Raw genomic sequence first — 19,459 nt, 5'->3', positions numbered from 1 at the left:
GAGAGTGGTGAAGCTGCAGGTGTCTATCACACCTCCCCCCCTTGATTTCTAACTGTCTCTATCTAGTAAGTAGATAAAGATAACTTTAGAAGAAGGAAAGTTAAAAGCTGTACTTAATTTACTTTCAGGAATTAGCAGATAGCTGAGGTTTTCACCACAACAGTAAACGTTATGTTTGAGACAGGATTAAATGCCCCAGTTTACACTGTACAGACTGAGGGCGGGGACAGGCTCATTGCTAGTGTTGCTCATTCACTAGTCAGATATGTCGCATCTTGTCTCGCTCCCCAGACTTTTCAGTGCTCTTAATATTAAAAGTAATTTCTTTGACTTTCTTAGCTCCATTTCCCAGGCCACCTCTCCTAGGGAGAGTGTTTTTCTACTCACTGGTCTCTCCACCTCAGTGTCCATGTGCTCTTCACACTCAGTGTTTGCAGACAAAATATTGTCTCTGCTCCTTGCCAAATTAGCATTGTCTGCTCGCAGTGGCCCTTAGCAGTGTGAGTATTGTTTCTGAAAATGAAATTTCATACCGTTCCAAGCTTTGATTGGTTTAGAGTAACATTAGGAGGCCACATCAAAGTAGAATCCTTTTGTAGGGTTTTTTTTCTTAGCTTTATTTTTAAAATATTTATTTATCCTCTTTTGTTGCCCTTGTTGTTTTATTGTTGTTGTCATTGTTGGCTAGGACAGAGAAAAATGGAGAGAGGAGGGGAAGACAGAGAGGGAGAGAGAAAGATAGACACCTGCAGACCCGCTTCACCACCTGTGAAGGGACTCCCCTGCAGGTGGGGAGACGGGGTCTAGAACCGGGATCCTTACGCCAGTCCTTGAGCTTTGCGTGGCGTGCGCTTAACCCGCTGCGCTACAGCCTGACTCCTCTTTTGTAGGATTTTATACACTAATGAGGACAAGACGAGAGAGTAAACAGATTCATAGCCAGTTTACTGCCTGTGAACGATTAAACTTGTCAATCAAAGCGAGCTGTTTGTGCTGGGAGGAAACTGAGCATTAAAGAAGTTTCACTTTGGGTTTTACTTCCATGTTTGGCTGCTCCAGAACCGATTCATTCAGTGGATACACTTATGTTTTCCTGTAAGGGATTTATTATTTCATCTTATCTGATTTCGTGACTTATTCCAAGCACTATGCTTAGTTAAACCGCTGCATTAAAATGAGTTGATTTATTTTTCTCCATGGGGGCAGTTTTCTATGCCATTAAACGGGATTTGCCATTGCCAATTTTTTTTTTTTTTAATCTCTCTTTTAAACTGGCTCAGAACAATATGTGTTACGAATACGGGCTCAATTCTCTTGGGCTGTGTTTCTGTGCCACTCACCACCAGCGTCCCACGCCCCCTGCCCCACAGCACTTCAACTCTTCCTACTTCTGTTCTCCCCTTCAGCAACCTCAGTTCTGCAATCAAAATGCAAAGGTTTGTTTTTGGTTTAGTCTGGTCTGTTTGTTTCTTCATATTCCGTATGTGAGTGAAGTCAGCTGGCCCTTACCTTCCTCCCGACTTAGTCTGCTTAGTACTGTCTCTTCACCTGGAGCCCATGCCACACACACATCGGGCTCCATGGATTGGATTGATTGATCGACCCAGTAGGTACGATATTTAGATGTCTCCTGTTTTTATTCCTCCACCCACGGATTGTATACTTAGGTTGTTTTCTTGTCTTGAGTGTTAATAATGTTGCAGTGACATGGGGGCGGGGGGCACACCATTATTTTCTGAAGTACTATTTTTGTATTCTTCAGATTCAGACCTGTGAGTGGAGTTGCGGGTCACCTGACTTCCCTTCCCTCCCCTCCCCTCCCCTCCCCTCCCCTCTCCTTCCCTTCTCTTTTCTTTCCCTTTTCTCGAGGGCCCTCAATAGAGGCTGCACTAATTTACCTTCTCATCAGTGGTTCCAAGGGTCCCTTTTTCTCCATGCCCCTGCCAACACTTGTTTCTGCTTTTTTGTTTGTTCGGATATGCCATGTTTATAGGTGTAAGGTAATTCGTTGTGGTTGGTAGTGACTTAACATTTTCCTGTTAGTGATGATGAGATTTTTTTTTTTTCTTCTTTTCATGTGCCTGTTAGCTGTATGTCTACCTTAGGGAAAGTGTCTGTTCAGCTCTTCGGCACAGTTTTTTTGTTTGGGTTATCTGGTTTTTACTGCTGACTGGTGTGAGGTCTTTACATAGCTCAGCTGCTGGCCTGTTGTCTTCTGTGTAGGTGTGCAGTACGCAGGTCTTCTCTCCCAGCTCATTTGAATGTTTTCTTTACTGTGTAGAAACGGTTTACTTGCCTGATACAATACCATTTACTTATTTTTGCTCTCCCTTACCATTGAAATCCTGTGATCAACGTGAAGGATATGCATGTAGCCCGTGTTTTCCTTTCCCAGCTTTTTGGCTTGGGGTCAAAGAAGAGAGATTGACTAATGCAGAGCCTTGCTGGTGAGAGGAGTAAAAATCAGAAACGAAAAGAAAAAAAAAAAAAAATCAAAGCTACTGTTTTATGTTGATAATGTCAGTACTGTTAAGTCTGCTACTGTTCCTACTGTTGTTAGTTCCTACTTTGGTGTAATAGGTGAATTCTTAGCTGCTGAAAATTTACAGCTCTAATCCTGCCAAGAGGCATTGATTTCTATCGAATTCCTTCAGCATGTACTCGCTGTGATACACTTTTCCTGTCGAGTGAGTGGAGAGAGAGACCAGGAGCATCGCTCCAGCAGGTGCTGCCATGCTGGGGAATCCAGACTCACAGTTGAAGGCCCTGTTACAGTTGGTCTGCTGCCCCGCCCCTGGGCTGCGCATCAGATGCCTTTCATCCCAGACTTGTTTGTTTGTTTGTTTACTAATTTATTTAGATGGAGCCCAGTCTCACCACTGGGCTGCTCAGTCCTGGAGAGGAAGACACCACAGCCCCAGGCCTTTTGGGGTGCAGTGGTGCCGTCCAAGTGGAATTGGGCCTCGAACCTCAGCTCTACATGGAGCACACCCCTCCAGTGAGCCGAATCTCCTTGGGGCTCTGTCTAAAAGAAAAAAAAAAGTTCATCGATGATCTGCATGTTTTATCATTGTATTTTTAAAAATTATTTTTATTTGTTGGATAGAGACAGCCAGACGTTGCAAGGGTACTTAATTTTTTTTTTAATTGTGAATAATCAAGTCTGCATGAAAACTGAAGCGTTTATGATTGCATTGAGCAAACTGGAGGGACTCCCCCCCTGCAGCTGCCCCCCCCCGTTTTTTTTTTTTTTTCCGTATTCCAGTGGTTTAAAAAGTATTTTTCTTTGCATCTGTTTATGTCTCTTGGCCCATTAGAGACCTGGGTTTGTTTGTTTGTTTTTAACTGTTTTACCTTGTATCTCTCAGGACGGTCATGAGTGTTTTTAAAAATTCTTTATCATTAAAAAATCACAGAGTGCTTCCTATTTTAAAAGGTAGGCCCCTTTCCGTGTCCTTTAGCTGCAGGTTGCCATGCCAACTAAACAGCACACTGGAAATCCCGGGCCAGGCACCGCAGATAAAAACCAGCTTTGCTGTGTAGTGCACAGCCTCACATACATTGTAAGAGCTTAGCACATTTGCCTTGGTGCTGCTCCCCCCCCCAGTTTTACTTGGGGGGAGGAAAGGCTATTTTCTGATAGACACTAAAATTAGTCAGCTGGTGTCTGAGTGCCTGCTCACTGCAGGATCATGGATTAGACATTAATAAGACAGTGTCTGAGAGGGTATTTACTGCCGGGAACACCACAGAGTGATGCTTTCTCTTTGCACTTCTGTCATAAATTACTGCTCAGTGACAGAGCAAAGGGGCTGGAGGATGGGCGAGAGGCGAGAAGGAGGTGTCTGTGGGACGGACAGTAAGGATGGATACTCCAGGGGATTTCAGTGCACAAAGAGCTGACATCTGTATGCTCTGATTTTTGTTTTTATATACATCGAGAAACATGCTTGATTTTTTTTTTTCTCCAGTTTTGACTTATGTAAGGGGGAAAATGTTAGTCCAGATTATTTGCTAAAAGGTAGGTTTTGGATAGTATGTAAACGGTTACTGCGCTGCTGACAGTTTCCAAAGACATCTGATTTTTAGAGCAAATGTCCATAAGTTGAGCGTTTGTTAAAATACCTTTTAAATGGTATCTGCCATAGAAAGTTTGGCTGGGCATTGCCTTCAGGATAGGATCAAATAAAATCCAAGTTGTTTAATGTGGCTTACAGCAATTTTCAAAGCTTAATGTGCCTATGAACCACCTTGTTCCGGTGAAGGTTCCGGTGCACTGGGCTGAGGGTGGGACCCGAGAGTCTGGGTATCCCAGACGTCCGTGTAGTTGCCTTTGCTCTTGTTGGCTCACAGATCCTTGGCTGTTGACTCCTTTGCTGCTCCGATGGTACTGGCTGCCCGCTGTGCCTTATGCTTTATGGGACCCAGTTGTCTTGCTGATAGTGTGTCTGGGAGCAGCAGTTTGCACAGTGCTCGAAGACCACCACCCCCCCCCCCCCCCCGTCTTGCAAAGTATCTACAGGTAAGAACTGGTTTCCTGAGATGATGTTGTTATTGGCCTTTTCCACCTCATTCTCTTCTGAGCGGATGGTGGAATTTTCCAGAGGTTGCAAGGCAGGTGTGGATGTTCTTCCTCTGGCCAGAGATGAAATGTGTACTTGCCTGTTCTTTGTTTTGGCACACTGGGTTGAGTTGAGCGCATGTAGTATGAAGCGCAAGGACACAGGACATGGGTTCGGGCCCCCACTCCTCAGCTGCAGGTCTTCTGGTGTCTATCTTTCTACCTCCCCCTCCACTCTAAATTTCTCTCTGTCCTATGGAATAAAATGAAGAGGGGAGAAAAAAAAAAGGTGGCCGGGAGCAGTGGATTCATAGTGCAGGCACTGAGCCCCAGTGATAACCCTGAAGGCAAAAAAATTAGATAGACATATATGTGTGTGTGTGTATATATATATATATATATATATGTATGTATGTATGTTTATTTCTCAGTGTTAATATATATATGGTAAAAGGTAGCAGATACAGGTACGCACAGAAGCATTTTGAAGTCCTTAGTACTGAAGAAACCACAGCATTTGAGGACTGCTGCGGAGAACTTCAGTGTGCAGGGCTGTACACTCTGTGGTCGGCCGCACAAGGAGGGTCTCCCTACCCCTGGAGAGCAGCCAGGGAGGGGAACGAGCACCTAGGGCGCCCAGGGTGCTGCATTTAGGAGATTCTCAGGGTCCCTCCTGCTAGGGACACCTTGCTGAGATTCCTAGCACCTTGTAGCCCCCCACTGTGGAGGTAGGCCCCAGTCACCCACTCTGCCATTCCTTAAAAAAAAGTATTTTATTGGGAGTTGGGCGGTAGCTCAGCAGGTTAAGCACGCAAAGCACAAGGACGGGTGTAAGGATCCCGGTTTGAGCCCCAGGTTCCCCACCTGCAGAGGAGTCACTTCACAGGCGGTGAAGCAGGTCTGCAGGTGTCTGTCTGTCTTCCCCTCCTCTCTCCATTTCTCTCTGTCCTATCCAGCGACATCAATAACAACAACAATAACTACAGCAACAATAGAACAACAAGGGCAACAAAAGGGAAAATAAATAAATAAATAATTTTTTTAAAAAAAGTATTTTATTGATGGGAGCCAGGCGGTAGTGCAGTGGGTTAAGCGCAGGTGGCACAAAGGGCAGGGACCAGTGTAAGGATCCCGGTTCAAACACCGGCTCCCCACCTGCAGGGGAGTCGCTTCACAGGCCAGGCGGTGAAGCAGCTCTGCAGGTGTCTGTCTTTCTCTCCCCCTCTGTCTTCCCCTCCTCTCCATTTATCTCTGTCCTATCCAAACAACGACGACATCAACAAAAACAATTGTAACTACAACAATAAAACAACATGAGCAACGAACGGGAAAATAAATATTAAAAAAGTATTTTATCGATGTATTTATTTATTAAATAGAGACAGAAATTGAGAAGCGGCAGGGAGACACAGAGAGAGGCACGCACACCCTTCCACTTCACCGCCCATGAAGCTTTCCCCTTGCTGGAAGGAGCCGGGGCCTTGAACCCAGGTCCCTGTGCACTGCAGCAGGTCAGCTTGCCACCAGTCCACACCTGCTTGGCCTTTTGCTGGCTTGGTGGTGGGCTGTGGGTGGAGCCGTAACCTTTCCAATGGTGTTTAACTAGGTGGTGTGCAGCAGCTAATCTAGTTAGGCCGCCCTTTCCCCTGGGCACTGGCCAGAAGCCTCCCCCTCAGCACCTGTTGGTTCTTTCCCAGCTGCTGGGCCTCCTCCAGGCTCTGGGACACTGGAGGCAAAGCAGAACTCAGAGAGAAGACACCAACTACTGTGCCACAGACCAGACACCAACTACTCTGCCTGCCTGCCTGCCTGCCTGCCTGCCTGCCTGCCTGGCTGCTGCTTTTTTTTTTTTTTTTAATTTGTTTTTAATTGACTTTTCAAAGATTTTAGTCTTTTTTTTTTTTTGCCTCCAGGGTTATTGCTAATTTTTTCCCCTTTTGTTTCCCTTGTTGTTGTCATTATTGCCATTGTTGCCACTGATGTTGTTGTTGGATGAGACAGGGGGAGAGAAAGACACCTGCTGACCTGCTTCACAGCCTGTGAAGTGACTCTCCCTGTAAGTGGGGTGCTGGGGGCTCGAACCGGGATCCTTGTGCCCAAAGATTTTAGTTTTACTGAGCAGGAGGAACAGGGAAAATCATATCTTGACTCCAGTTAAGCGGATGGCATGGTTGGCTTCTTTTCTTCCTTTTTAATATATACAACAGAGGTCTAGAGACTGACCCTCAGGCCACTGTATATGCCTTATAGTCAGCTGCGTAAAAGCATGTGAATAAGTATTAAAACGAAAGGGAAACTGTTGGATAAGGAGCTAGTTTTAGATATGCTTTTTAAAACTCTCAAATTTAACTAAATGGAATTTGTATAAAGGGACTCATAGCTACACATGTTGACTTTTCCCCCCTTTTCTTTGTTGGAGGGTATTAATGGCTTACAGTCGACCGTAAAATACAGTGGTTGGTACATGTGTGCCGTCTCTGTTTTCCGCATAACACTCTAAGCCCCGACGTGGATCCTCTCCCACCACATGTGATGACGTCTAGCAAACACCAGGAAGTGCATCAGTGGTGGAGCATGGGCCTTCACGAGCCCTGACTTCCATCTTCAGCACTGCATGTGTCGGGGATGCTTTGCTTCTCTCTCATTCAATAAATAAATTAAATCTATTTTAAAAGATAATTTCTGTGTGGTCTGGGAGGTGGCGCAGTGGGTAAAACATTGGACTCTCAAGCATGAAGTCCTGAGTTCAATCCCGACAGCACATGTACCAGAGTGATGTCTGGTTCTCTCTCTCCTATCTTTCTCATGAATAAATAAATCAAAAATCTTTTTTTTTAAAAAAGTTAATTGTGTATACTTTGAACCTTTAAACATCAATGCTTTGGAAAGTAAAATTGTAGAAAAATTGATTCAGGAGTATACAGTAGATTTATATAAGCCAGTATAAAGAACCTATATTGAACTGGCTTTCTAAAACTAACTTCAGGGTAGTCTAACAGCTTCAGGTGAAGTGCTTTGTCACTTTTTATCTTTAAATTTTTTTATATTTATTTATTTTCCCTTTCGTTGCCCTTTTTTATTGTTGTTATTGATGTCATCCTTGTTGGATAGGGCAGAGAGAAATGGAGAGGGGGAGAGTAAGATAGACACCTGCAGACCTGCTTCACCGCCTGTGAAGCGACCCTTCTGCAGGTGGGGAGCGGGGGGGCTTGAACCAGGATCCTTACGCTGGTCCTTGCACTTCACGCCACGTGCGCTTAACCTGCTGCGCTACTGCCCAATTCCCAGTCACTTATTTTTTAAAATAAACTCTTCTTTTTAAGTATTTTACTTATTTTTAACGAAAAGTATGTGTATATAGAGAGACCAGAGCACTACCCAGCTCCTCCCTTATGGTTGTGCTAGGGACTGAACCTGGGACCTCACAACCTCAGTCATGGAAGTCTTTTGCAGAACCACTGTGCTGTTTCCCCAGCCCTAAGCTGCTTTCAAAAAACCATTTAAACAGCATGCCATTGAAATGACTCTAGAGCATTTTAAAAAGATTGGAAAGCTCCCTGGTTCGTCTCATTGTCAAAAGAAAACACATGGTTTCCCAAAACATTTTCTCCAAAATTAAGTGTAGACATTTGCCTTTCTGCAAAATTGGTTCTGTCCAGATAAAATTGGGAACCAGTGGATCACAAGACCGAGCTCTGTGCATGAATGTGCTCCTCCTCCTCCTCCTCTTTCTCTGCCTGCCTTCTGGGGAGTTTCTGCATCCCCGTCATGGGCTCTGATGCACCACTCCTCTGCCCTCACCTTGCACTCGAGACTGACCTTGCCCTGTGCGTCTGTCACCAAATACTGCTGCCATCTCTTTAGGCGACACAGAGGACCAAATAGCATGTTTCCAAGCAAGGTAGAAAAATTCCCGTCAGCACCCAGAAAAATCTCATTCAGTTTATTGCTGCCTTAGTTACCCGGCACAAACAGGCTTGTAATAGTATGGTTTGTGCTGGTTCCTGATCTTGCTCTGACACCTGAGATGTCTTCGATTACTTATTTTAGAGATTCTCCCCTCATCTATTCTATAACCAGTTACTAGGTTCCTATCATTTTAAGTCTTAGCTGTATGTTTAAATTTTATATATATATATATATATATATATATATATATATATATATATATATACACACTTATTGGATAGAGACAGCCAGAAATCAAGAAGGAAGGGGGTGACAGAGAGGGAGAGAGACAGACACCTGCAGTGCTGCTTCAACACTCGTGAAGCTTTCCCCCTACAGGTGGGGATGGGGGCTCAAACTCAGGTCCTTGAGCATTATAACGTGCACTCCACCAGGTGCACCACCACCCAGCTCAGTCTTAAATGTATTTTTTTTAATTTTTGTTGGGGAGATTTTTTTTTTCCCCTCAATACAGTTGTGACAGAGATCTATTTTAAAGAGAAAATGAAAGCAAAGAACAGAGTAGTCACAATGTTTAATTTTATCGCAGATTTCAACTTGAGTCTTTGCAACTTGGGTGGGGAGATAGCTCAGTGTGTTCAGAGCTCAGGGAGTTCCAGCTGCAGCCTCAGACACCATCATAAGCGCTGCTCTGCTTCCACTCTCTTACCCTTTCTCAGCAATAGACCTTTTTTTTTAAAAAAAAGAAAGCCTTGTGTGGCTTTAATTACATATGTCTTTTTAGAATACATTTCATATGTTGGTAAAAATATCACCAATGTGGACGATCTCTCTGCAGACTAGATAGGGGAAACTAGTGTACTAGGTAGCAGTGCTTCAAAATACACTATTACAGGGCAACAATTAAAAAATGAAAATTTCCATGCAGTTCACTACTGTTTTGAAACTTGTTAAGCCAGATGGTTGCTCTACAATAAATCAGAAGGCATGCTCTATTAATAGATTAGGAAATTAGAAACTTCTTTCACGGATAAAATCATGACTTTTATGTGCTTAGGAATTAACACATTTAGGTAGGTGCATATCAATTAAGTCTGTGCTATGAGTAGCTGGATTAAAGTCAACTACTGTAGCACATCCAACTGGCTGTTCTTTTATTTGAAACTGTTCCAGAGAGAAATGGAGCAGGGGAGCTGGAGAGATACCTGAAGCTCCCCGCCTTCTTCCCCCTCTCGCCCCACAGGTGGGGACAGGGACTTGAACCCAGGTCTTCACACATTATAACATGTGACCTTTACCTAGTGCAAAACTGCCCCCCATGATTTTTTAAAAATTTTTTTAAATGGAAAACATTAACAAGACTACAGAATAAGAGGGGTACATTTCCACACATTGCCCACCCCACCCCCAGAGATCCATATCCCGTCCCCTTCCCTCCCCTGATAGCTTCCTTATTATTTATTCCTCTGGGAGTATGGGCCCAGGATAATTATTGGGTTGCAGAAGGTGGAAGGTCTGGCTTCTGTAATTGCTTCCCCGCTGAACATGGGTGTTGACAGGTGGATCCATACTCCCAGTCTGCCTCTCTCTTTCCCTAGTGGGGCAGATCTCTGGGGAGGTGGGACTCCAGGACACATTGGTGGGGTCATCTGCTCAGGGAAGTCCGGTTGACATCATGGTAGCATCTGGAACCTGGTGGCTGAAAAAGAGTCAAGATATAATGCAGAACAAATTGTTGACTGTGACTTTTTTTTTTTAAGTCAACTTTACTTTCATAATTCTGGAGGTCAGAAGTCTGACTCAGATCTCACTGAACTACAGTCAGACTGACAGTTGGGTATCATTCCTTTCTGGAGATGCTAGAGCACACTGTCTTCGTGTCTTTCCACCCTTATGGCGCTGCCACCATTATCTGAACCCTTGATCCAAGCATAGGATATTTTTACAAATAAATGGACGTACAACCTGAATTTTGACTTAAGTCTAATGTGCTAGAGCAGTCACGTGGACGGCACACTTGACTCATATATACCGTTGTCACTTTAATGTTTGCTCAGACCTGATGGCCAAAAGAAAGGAAGATGATTTCTTTTCTCCTGAAAACGCCAAAAGACCAAGACTAGAAGAGTTGGAGGATCTTGATGATGACGAGTGTGCAGTGTCTTTCACCAACGGTACCTCGGCTCTGGTAAGTCTGACAGAATCATAAAACTACCTGTTTCGCTTACGCGTTTCTCACACCTGTGTTATGACTCCGATTCAGAGATGGCCAAGTGATCAGAAAGAACAAAAGGCCTGGCTAATTTTGACATTGATTTTGTCAGGAAGGAAACAGTGGAGAAAATAATGATGCAGTAAGCGATACTTCTCTGACAAAGTTAGTAAGACAAGTCTCTAGTGGAGCTGACAGAGAAAAAGAAGATACAAATTAACCAGTATTAAAAAAGAATCTCTTTTAAAAAAGGGGGGAGGGCCATTTCCACTGTTGCTGAGCACAGTTGTCAAGGTCCTTGCCACTGCAGTCAAACAAGGAAAAGATGTCAGAGGCATACAGGTTAGAAAAGAAGAAATGAGACTGTCACGATTCGCTGAGGACATGGTGCTGTACCTAGAAAACTCCAAAGACCACCAAAAAACTACTGGAAATAGTTAATGAACTCAGTAGAGTGGCAGGATACAAAATGAGCACATATACATCTGTGGCATTTCTGTATACAAACAAGGGGTCAGGGAAAGACTCGATCCCATTTACAATCGAACCCCAAGAGATATAATACCGTGGGGTGCGTCTCACGAAGGAGGTGAGGGACCTTTACAACGGAAATTATAGGACGTTGCTGGACAGAAATAGAGAAGGACACACAAGTGGAAGAACCTTCCTTGTTCTTAGATTGGAAGAGTAAACTGTTTTATAAAGGGACCCAAAACACAGTAGTTTCAGGACTCAGTGTGTCCAATTTCAAGGCATTGTATAATTACAGTAGTCAAGTGTATGCTGTTGATTTTGAGGGAGGGATCAATGGTACATAACAGAGAACCTACAGACAGACCCACAGAAATCACGAGAAATTAATTTTTGACAAAGGTACAAGACAGTTAATTCAGTAGAAGAGAGTCTTTTTTTCACAAGTCATGTTGGAGCACTTAGCAAAAAAGTCAAAAGGACTATCAATGTTAGCCTTCATACTTTCTTTTTTAAAAATTTATTTATTCCCTTTTGTTGCCCTTTTTTTGTTGTTGTTATTGTTGTCGTTGTTGTTGGTTAGGACAGAGAAATGGAGAGAGGAAAGGAAGACAGAGAGGGGGAGAGAAAGACAGACACCTGCAGACCTGCTTCACCGCCTGTGAAGCGACTCCCCTGCAGGTGAGGCCTTCATACTTTCTATAAATATAAATGCACAAGTGGGTAAGAGACATAATTGTAAAATAGAAGATTTAGAGATAGTTGGAGAGGGAGGTGCAAATCTTTAGGAACTGGGAGATATATATATATGGGGAATATAAAAAAAGTTAAAGGATCACATAAAGGAAAACAAAAAAAACCAGCTCTTAAGGTGTAGGAAGTAGGGGGGAGGGAGCTGCGGGTGGGTAGGTGAGATGGGTCAGGTGTGGAGTGAAGCTAGACTTCTGGTGGTGATCATGATGTAGAGTTTTAGTCTATAGCTTTACAGTGCTCACATCTGAAGATTTACTTTAATAAGCCAACTCTGGCTCAATAAAATGTGTTAGAATAGGAAAGAATTATGTGATGCACAAAATAACTAGCATGAGTGGGGAATTCACAAGGCTTTTGTCTAAGTTTATCTTACTCTTTGAATTTGATGTCACTTTCTAAAACTTTTCATTGATAACATTGATGATCTTCTAGCAAACATATGTATGATGAAGAGTAAGTGAACTAGACAGATTTAACTGTTTGTTTCCCTCCTTTCTCCCTCTACTAATAGACGGCAGCCGAAGTTGGAATAATTGAGAGTATTCAACTGAAAAACTTCATGTGTCATTCAATGCTTGGCCCCTTTAAATTTGGTTCAAACGTCAACTTTGTTGTAGGCAACAATGGAAGTAAGTATTTTGAGTGGTACTGACAGTGAGCAGTACTTTGAGTTTAGCACGCATTAACTTTTGAAATAGATGATTGTTAGGGTAGATGAATCTGAGGTTTTAGATTTATAGCTGGTGGTTGTGAATAATTTCAGTACTGGCTGTCAGTCTAGACTTTAAGAAAATGAATCAACTCTATTTTCATTCTTTGTGTTATAGGGATAGACATTTTTTCGCTTATTGATTTGAATTTATTTTGCCCAGGAATCCATAGCGTAGAAGAATAGATAAACTCTCCTCTGTGGTAATCTTTACCTCGGTTAAAGGGCTATGAAATGAGGCAGACTGATTCTCATTGTTGTAACCAGTGAAAGTGCTGGGGAAGGAACTGATGTTCTGGGCAGAAGACTCCTCCCTCCACAGAGGGTGGCGGGTAGAGTGGGTGTGTCTGGCGGGGTGCTGAGCAGCCTCTGTGGCCTTACACCATACATGGCAGAAGCTCGCTCTCAAGAATCACGTTGGAGGGTCTCCGATGTCATGGGGGCATTTGGAGGTTTTACTCAGATGTCATTGAGGAACCAATTAACGTTTTAGAGTAAAGGAATGACACAATTAGGATTAAAAAAAAAAACTTGCTAAGACTCACTGTGGAGAATGTATTAAAAGAGAAATCATAGGTGTTGAAGCTTGACTTCTGATAGTCAAGTCAAAATAGGAAATGGTAGCCTGCCAAGAACTCATGTGAAACTGGGTGTGTAACTTCAGCCACCTTAGGTGTGTTTTGTTTTCACTGCTGTCATACAGTCAAGAGGAAAATGTTTTTCAGGGAAGTTACATGAAACAGTAAAACCAAAGAGAGATTAGTGGTTAGATCTCTCCCTCCCTCCCTCCCACCTCCCACCTCCCACTTTTTTTTTTTAACCTTTCAAGACAGGTGGCTTTATTAAAGTTAAAAAGAAGAAAAACAAGACAAGTGAATTCAGTAATGAGGATAAAGGCTATCTGTCGAATGTAAAACATTAATTCCCCGATAAAGAAATGAAGAAAAAAAAAGGGTATATAACGGTGTCTCAGAAGGCTTATTCCAGGAAATTGGACTGACCGGTTTATGGTGCAAGAGGGGTTGATGTGATTTGATTGAATGGCTTGATCATACAGGTTAGAAAGGGGCCGCTGTGTCTGGATACTTGTCACACAGTTCAGAGTATCAGCCTGTGATATTCGACAAATACGTGAGCACCAGCTTGGCATAGGAGATAGTGAATAAAACACCTTTCCTGACCCATGGGGTTTGCGTTCAGAGGTGGCAAAAACTCAGTTCTTAACTTCTGAGACTAGGCTGTAATACAAATTAAATGGATTAAGTTTGTGTGTGTAAGTAAAAGGATAAGTTCAGTGGGTCAAAACAGTATAATGAGAGTTTGAGCTTGGAATGTTACTATGCAGTCTTTCTACTTTTTTGTCAGTGGCAAAAAATTAAAAAATCGGTTCCTTAAATACACTTTTTTTTTTAAATTAATCAGCAGCTAAGTATTTTGTGATACAACTTTCTCTACATACAACGTGGACACTGAAAGAAAATTACAACAGTTGCAAGAACTTATTTTCTGATTCAGATGAATTAAATTTTCATTCACAAGTCTTTATGTGCAATTGTTTGAGTCAGCCTTTTCTTTTCTCTCTCTCTCTAATGAAGATGATTTCTCTACCTGCTCATTTAGGTGGAAAGAGTGCGGTCCTCACAGCTCTGATCGTTGGTCTTGGTGGCAAAGCAATCGCTACAAATAGAGGATCTTCCTTAAAAGGTTTTGTGAAAGATGGACAGAAGTAAGTCTTTATTAGCTACATATATTTATTTCTCAGCTTTAGGAAGAAGCCACTACTTTCGATTCTCCGTCCCTGAAGACATAGAAGAAGAATTGATTGCATAGGAATGAAACAGACAGAAGTATTTGAACTTTGTTTTCTTTTGCTCCTGTTGCCAGTATGACCCACTGTTGCCTGCTATCCTCTCCAGACAGAAAGCATGTTTAAATTATTGCCTTGTGTCTGCTCACTTACATACTTAAATCTCTCTCTGGAAGAGCAAGCAGTGATAGAGCTGTGTACTTCTGTTTTCAAAGAAATGTAAACATTGGAGTCTTCTTGGCTGGGGACTCAAAGCCCAGCTATCACAAGTCCAAGATGGTATGATAAAAGCGCAAGTAAGAGTCAGTGATGAGCCATTGTTGTGTCCCTGGACAAAATTTCTGCCTTTAGCTTTCTAAGACTTTTCTTTAATGCATCCTGATTTTAGACCCCATTATCCCTATGACTTGAGTTTGATTTGCGGGCTATGGTCAGTGTATTTGTGATGCATCTAGACCCTTGGTACATGGTTCTCTTACCTTTGTTGGCTTTCTGTTTACACTAGGGAAAAAAAATGGTTGTGGTTATGGGATAGGAATCAGGTTGTTTTCCTCAGAATCCTTGAGAATTTTGACTCTCAGTGAGGGTTCCAAGTTGACTTACTGGAGAAGGAAGACGTGTCATATGCTATAAAGCCTTAGAAGTCTTCTCAAAATCTTTTGGAATCTTAACCCTGAGCTCTAGGGTACCAGGGAGACTGAGAAGAGAGGCAAGGATGCACAGAAAGTCCCTTTTGTGTCCTGTGGCCTTGAAAAGAGCTACTTGGTAACAGTCCCCCAGAATGTTTTCCCTCTTTATCTTATTTGAGCCCAGCCTAGTAAGGTCTTCTCTCCCACAGTCTCTAAACAAAGTTATGTCTGACTTCAAAAAGTAGTTATTTTATTGCTTTTACATTGGTCTCAAGAATGTTTCAGTTCATTTTACATGGTTACACATTTCTTAGTTGTCTACTGAAATCAACTGCCTAGTTTTTCTAACCACGCAGTGACCCGATTTTTCAAACAGATGCTTCAGAAAGAAATTATATTTTATCTGCCACTGAATTTCTTATGTCTCAGTTTTCTTGCCTGCACCCCCCCCAACACACACACACACACACACACACACACACACACACACACACACACACACACACACACACATTTGAGGAATATATGAACCGAAGCTGAAGCTTCCTTTCAAACTCATCCTTGGAGTATTTTTTTTTTTTTTTGTAAAAACTGAATAAAGGTGGCTACTTTATGCAAATTATCAACTCTTGAGGACACAGCTGTCCATAGATGGGAACACCTGTCATTTTACTTAGAGATTTATTTTTTATTTATTAAAGATGGAGAGAGGAGAGAGTGAGGCAGAATCAGCATCACTACAGCATATGGGATAGCAAGGATCAAACTTGGGACCTCATGCTTGAGATGCCACGGCACCACCTTCAGCCTGCTTTTTATCTTGGAGTGAGTCGCTCATGCAGGCACAGCTTCACCGTTTCCAGACCGACTCTTCCATTCAGAGAGGAAGACGGCACAGTGCCAGAGCTCCCCCTGGTGCTGTGTGACTCCCCCCTGGTGTCAGCATAGCACCCTCCTGCACAGAGGAGTCTCAAGCCATAATATCCTTTGAAGTGGGAGTTACTGACACTTAAAAGGTTTAACCTGAGCTTTGCTCCCTTTCAGCTGGCCATGCCTGAGAAGGTGGCTAAAAACAGCTTTTACAATGGCTGTTCCTCTTCCTTATAGAAAGCATTTAGTCGCTGTAAATTTCTGGTTTTAGTGACCGTGATTCTGTCATCAGGATCTTTATAGAATTAGCTCGTTGAGCCTTCCTGTCCCCCCAGCGCAGACGCTGGGCGTTCCGTCTGCCGTGCCACTACGGTGAAGAAGCAGCAGTTAGTTTTCCCCCTAGTCATCCCTGTCTCCTAGCGCAGATGACTTGAGCAACTGTTAGAAGGCCGTTCTGCTTTTCTACTTTATTAACTTCATACAGCAACCGGATAACAGTGCCATGAAGTTCCTACTGTAGGCTCCCAGTGCAAGGAGCAGCAGAACAAAGGGAGTAGACTAGAGGTTTGCTAGCCCAGAGGCTTGTGAGGGCCCGAGCCAGGCAGGTCAGGCCAGTGCCTCCAGTGCTGCATTCCAGCCTTGACCCCCCCCCCCCCCCCAGCACATCATCAGAAGTGCTGTGACAGCAGCAGCTGCTCCACATGGTGCTCCGTCTCTGCCAGCAGGAGAGAAGAAAAAGCGACCTGGAGAGGTGAAGGGTGCACCTGTTAGAAACTTGTTCTGAAGGGGCGGGGGAAGAGGCTTGTTTGATAATTTGGAAAGCAAATATATGTAGTCAGCTGATGCTTTGAATGTCTCCATGAGATATATTCACTTCAGATGTGGTAATCAGATTAGCTGATGGGGTAAAATAAATTTTACTTCCCATTATAGACCAGGTGGCAACCCTCTAATCCACTGTAGTTAATGATTTTCAGCCTTGAATGGCTGTTAGAATCGACCTGAGCTTTAAAGAAAACAAAACAAAAAACCTTTAATTGTAACTTTTCAGGGACACATCTGTCTTAAATAAACACATCTGTCAACCTTATTAAACTACACACACGAACACACTCGGTAACTTTGGAAAAGGGAGCCTTGTTATAAAGGTACAGGAATGTGTGTCTTGGGAGCAGGACATGCATTTGGGTCTCCGAACTCAGTATCTCTGGCTCTGGCTCTTTCTTTCCTATGTCTCCTATATCTTTGTACAGCTGTGTCCGCTCTCATTTCCATCTTCCTTACATCCTTGTTGCCAGCATTTCAGTATACCCTCTCCGTCACCCTCCCCTCCCTCCTTGTCTGATTATATTTCTATTTCCGCCCCCACACACATGCACACGCACGCCTTACATTGTTTAAGGTGTGTGAATGTCTCTCTCTCTCTCTCTCTCTCGAGCGGTGAGCTCTTAGTCATTAGCTAAGTGCTCCTTACTGCCTTTGTGTGTAAGTATTTAAGTCTTGCTGTCTTGCGGTCCATGAAGGAGTATTCTTGTGCTTTTGACTCCCTGCCAGTATCTCCCAGGGTCTGTCTGTCAAGCCTGCATAGGGAGTTTCCTTGCAGCTCATCTGTGTGGTTCTGCTTCTCTGTAGCCCCTGCAGACTTTCCCCCGCTCCATGCTGTGCCCCAGGTCTGCTTCTGCAGTCCCAGGGACCTCAGAGCTGGAGTCTAGTGAATCATCGTCTCTGGACTTGGTTCTGTCTTACTTTGAGGTGTCCCCACCCCCTTATCGGGGTGGGCAGGGGGCGGTTAATGGTTTACAGTCGGCAGTATAGTACAGTATTTGGAATATGTGTAACGTTTCTCAGTTTTCCATATGACACTCTAACCCCCCTTTGAGTTTAAGAACCTTCATTTTAAAATGATTTTACGCTTACAGAAATGTTGTACAAGAATAGTCTTCTTTATACTTTTTTAAAAATATGTATTTATTCCCTTTTGTTGCCCTTGTTGTTTTATTGTTGTAGTTATTATTGTTGTCGTTCTTGTTGGATAGGACAGAGAGAAATGGAGAGAGGAAGGGAAGACAGAGAGGGGGAGAGAAAGACAGACACCTGCAGACCTGCTTCACCACCTGTGAAGGGACTCCCCTGCAGGTGGGGAGCCGGGGCCTCAAACCGGGATCCTTCCGCCGGTCCTTGCGCTTCGTGCCACCTGCTCTTTATACTTTTGATCCAGTTTCCCGTAACTATCTGCATCTTTGAAATAATTTAAAACCTTTACCAAAGCTTGCAGTTATCTTTAGTACAGTATTAGACCATAGACCTTATTTGGATTTTGCTGTCTTTTACACATATTAATTTCTAAAAAGGAGAATTGGTCTCGGCATCATATCTCTCTCTCTCTTTCTCTTTTAATTGAGAGAAAGGAGGGAGAAAGAGACACCTGTGGCATTGTTTCACCGCTTGTGAAGCTTTCCCCTTGGAGGTGGGGAGCGAGCGCTTGAACTTGGATATTTAAGCACCTCAACTAGGCCAGTGTCCGTTTTCTATGCTTAGATTACTCTCTGGAGGACTGACAAGTTTCGACACTGCTGATAAGTCACTTGCAGAGTGGCAGGAGATGTGGAGATTGAACAGACACCTAGGTATTTTTATTGAATGTTTTGTTTACCTTAATAAGAAATGCAGAAAGAAAAAGATGTCAGAGCACTGCTCAGCTCTGGCAGTAGTGCTGGAGATTAAACTTGGGACCTCAGCGCCTCAGGCATGAAAGTCTTTTGCAGAACCATTATGCTATTTCCCCAGCCTTGGGGATTTTTATTATAGTATCAGTTTACAGTGTTGTTCAGCTTGAATCTTTTCTCCATTTCCTCCTGCAAATGGGAACAATTTCAGGGGTATGGTTACAAATTCATGAAAACAGATTTGTTCCGTTAATTTTATTTAAGTGTACTAATTAAAGGAATTTTGCATTAAAGGAATTTTCTATTTTAGCAAACATTCATTTTAACTAGAGAAAAATACTGTCTTTTTATATCCAAGGAAAGCTTATAAGTATATACTCATGAATATCTTCCATTAACATTTGTGTGTTTTTCCACTAAGTCTTTCTCTAATAATAGAGTAGAAAAATAAACTCGATTTAAACCCTTAAAAATAATTCTTCTGTAATATCCGTAATACTTTAAGGTTGTAGGTCATATTACTTCATTTTTATCACTAGGTGATTGAAAACTTAAAGTTTCTCACTTTGATTATAGTCCTCTCAGAAAAAAAATGTTAGTCTGTGGCCATAAGGTTTTATCACTCTTAGAGTCCTGCTGTCAGCACGATGCTTCTCACCATACTGGAGCACCCAGATAGTCTATTGCTAATTACACACTGCTTGCAGCCTTGATAGCAGCTACATTTTAAATGCTTTTTGGACCAAAGTGGTATTTCTTATGTGGATAGAGTAGTCAGTATTTTTAAGCTTCTCTTAACTCGCAGCTTTGTTTTCTGCTTGATTATTATCTCTAGCATTCTCCTGTATAGTAAGTGCTTTGTCAGCTGGCGG

At 42.8% G+C, this 19,459-nt stretch overlaps 1 protein-coding gene across 2 annotated transcripts in view; it reads left to right on the top strand.

Moving 5' to 3' along the window:
* Positions 1-10,527: 10,527 nt before the first annotated feature.
* The window catches only part of SMC6 (structural maintenance of chromosomes 6), a 55,927-nt gene continuing 46,995 nt past the window's right edge, over positions 10,528-19,459 (top strand). For both annotated transcript variants that reach the window (XM_060186587.1, XM_060186585.1), the window contains exons 1-3: positions 10,528-10,658; positions 12,418-12,535; positions 14,236-14,341. In XM_060186587.1, coding sequence (XP_060042570.1) covers positions 10,533-10,658; positions 12,418-12,535; positions 14,236-14,341 — 350 coding nt within the window. In that variant the 5' untranslated portion in view covers positions 10,528-10,532. The remainder of the gene's footprint in view (positions 10,659-12,417; positions 12,536-14,235; positions 14,342-19,459) is intronic.

Source organism: Erinaceus europaeus, chromosome 3 (assembly GCF_950295315.1).
Source record: "Erinaceus europaeus chromosome 3, mEriEur2.1, whole genome shotgun sequence".
NCBI lineage: Eukaryota > Metazoa > Chordata > Mammalia > Eulipotyphla > Erinaceidae > Erinaceus > Erinaceus europaeus.
This window is presented reverse-complemented; position numbering and strand designations above follow the sequence as displayed.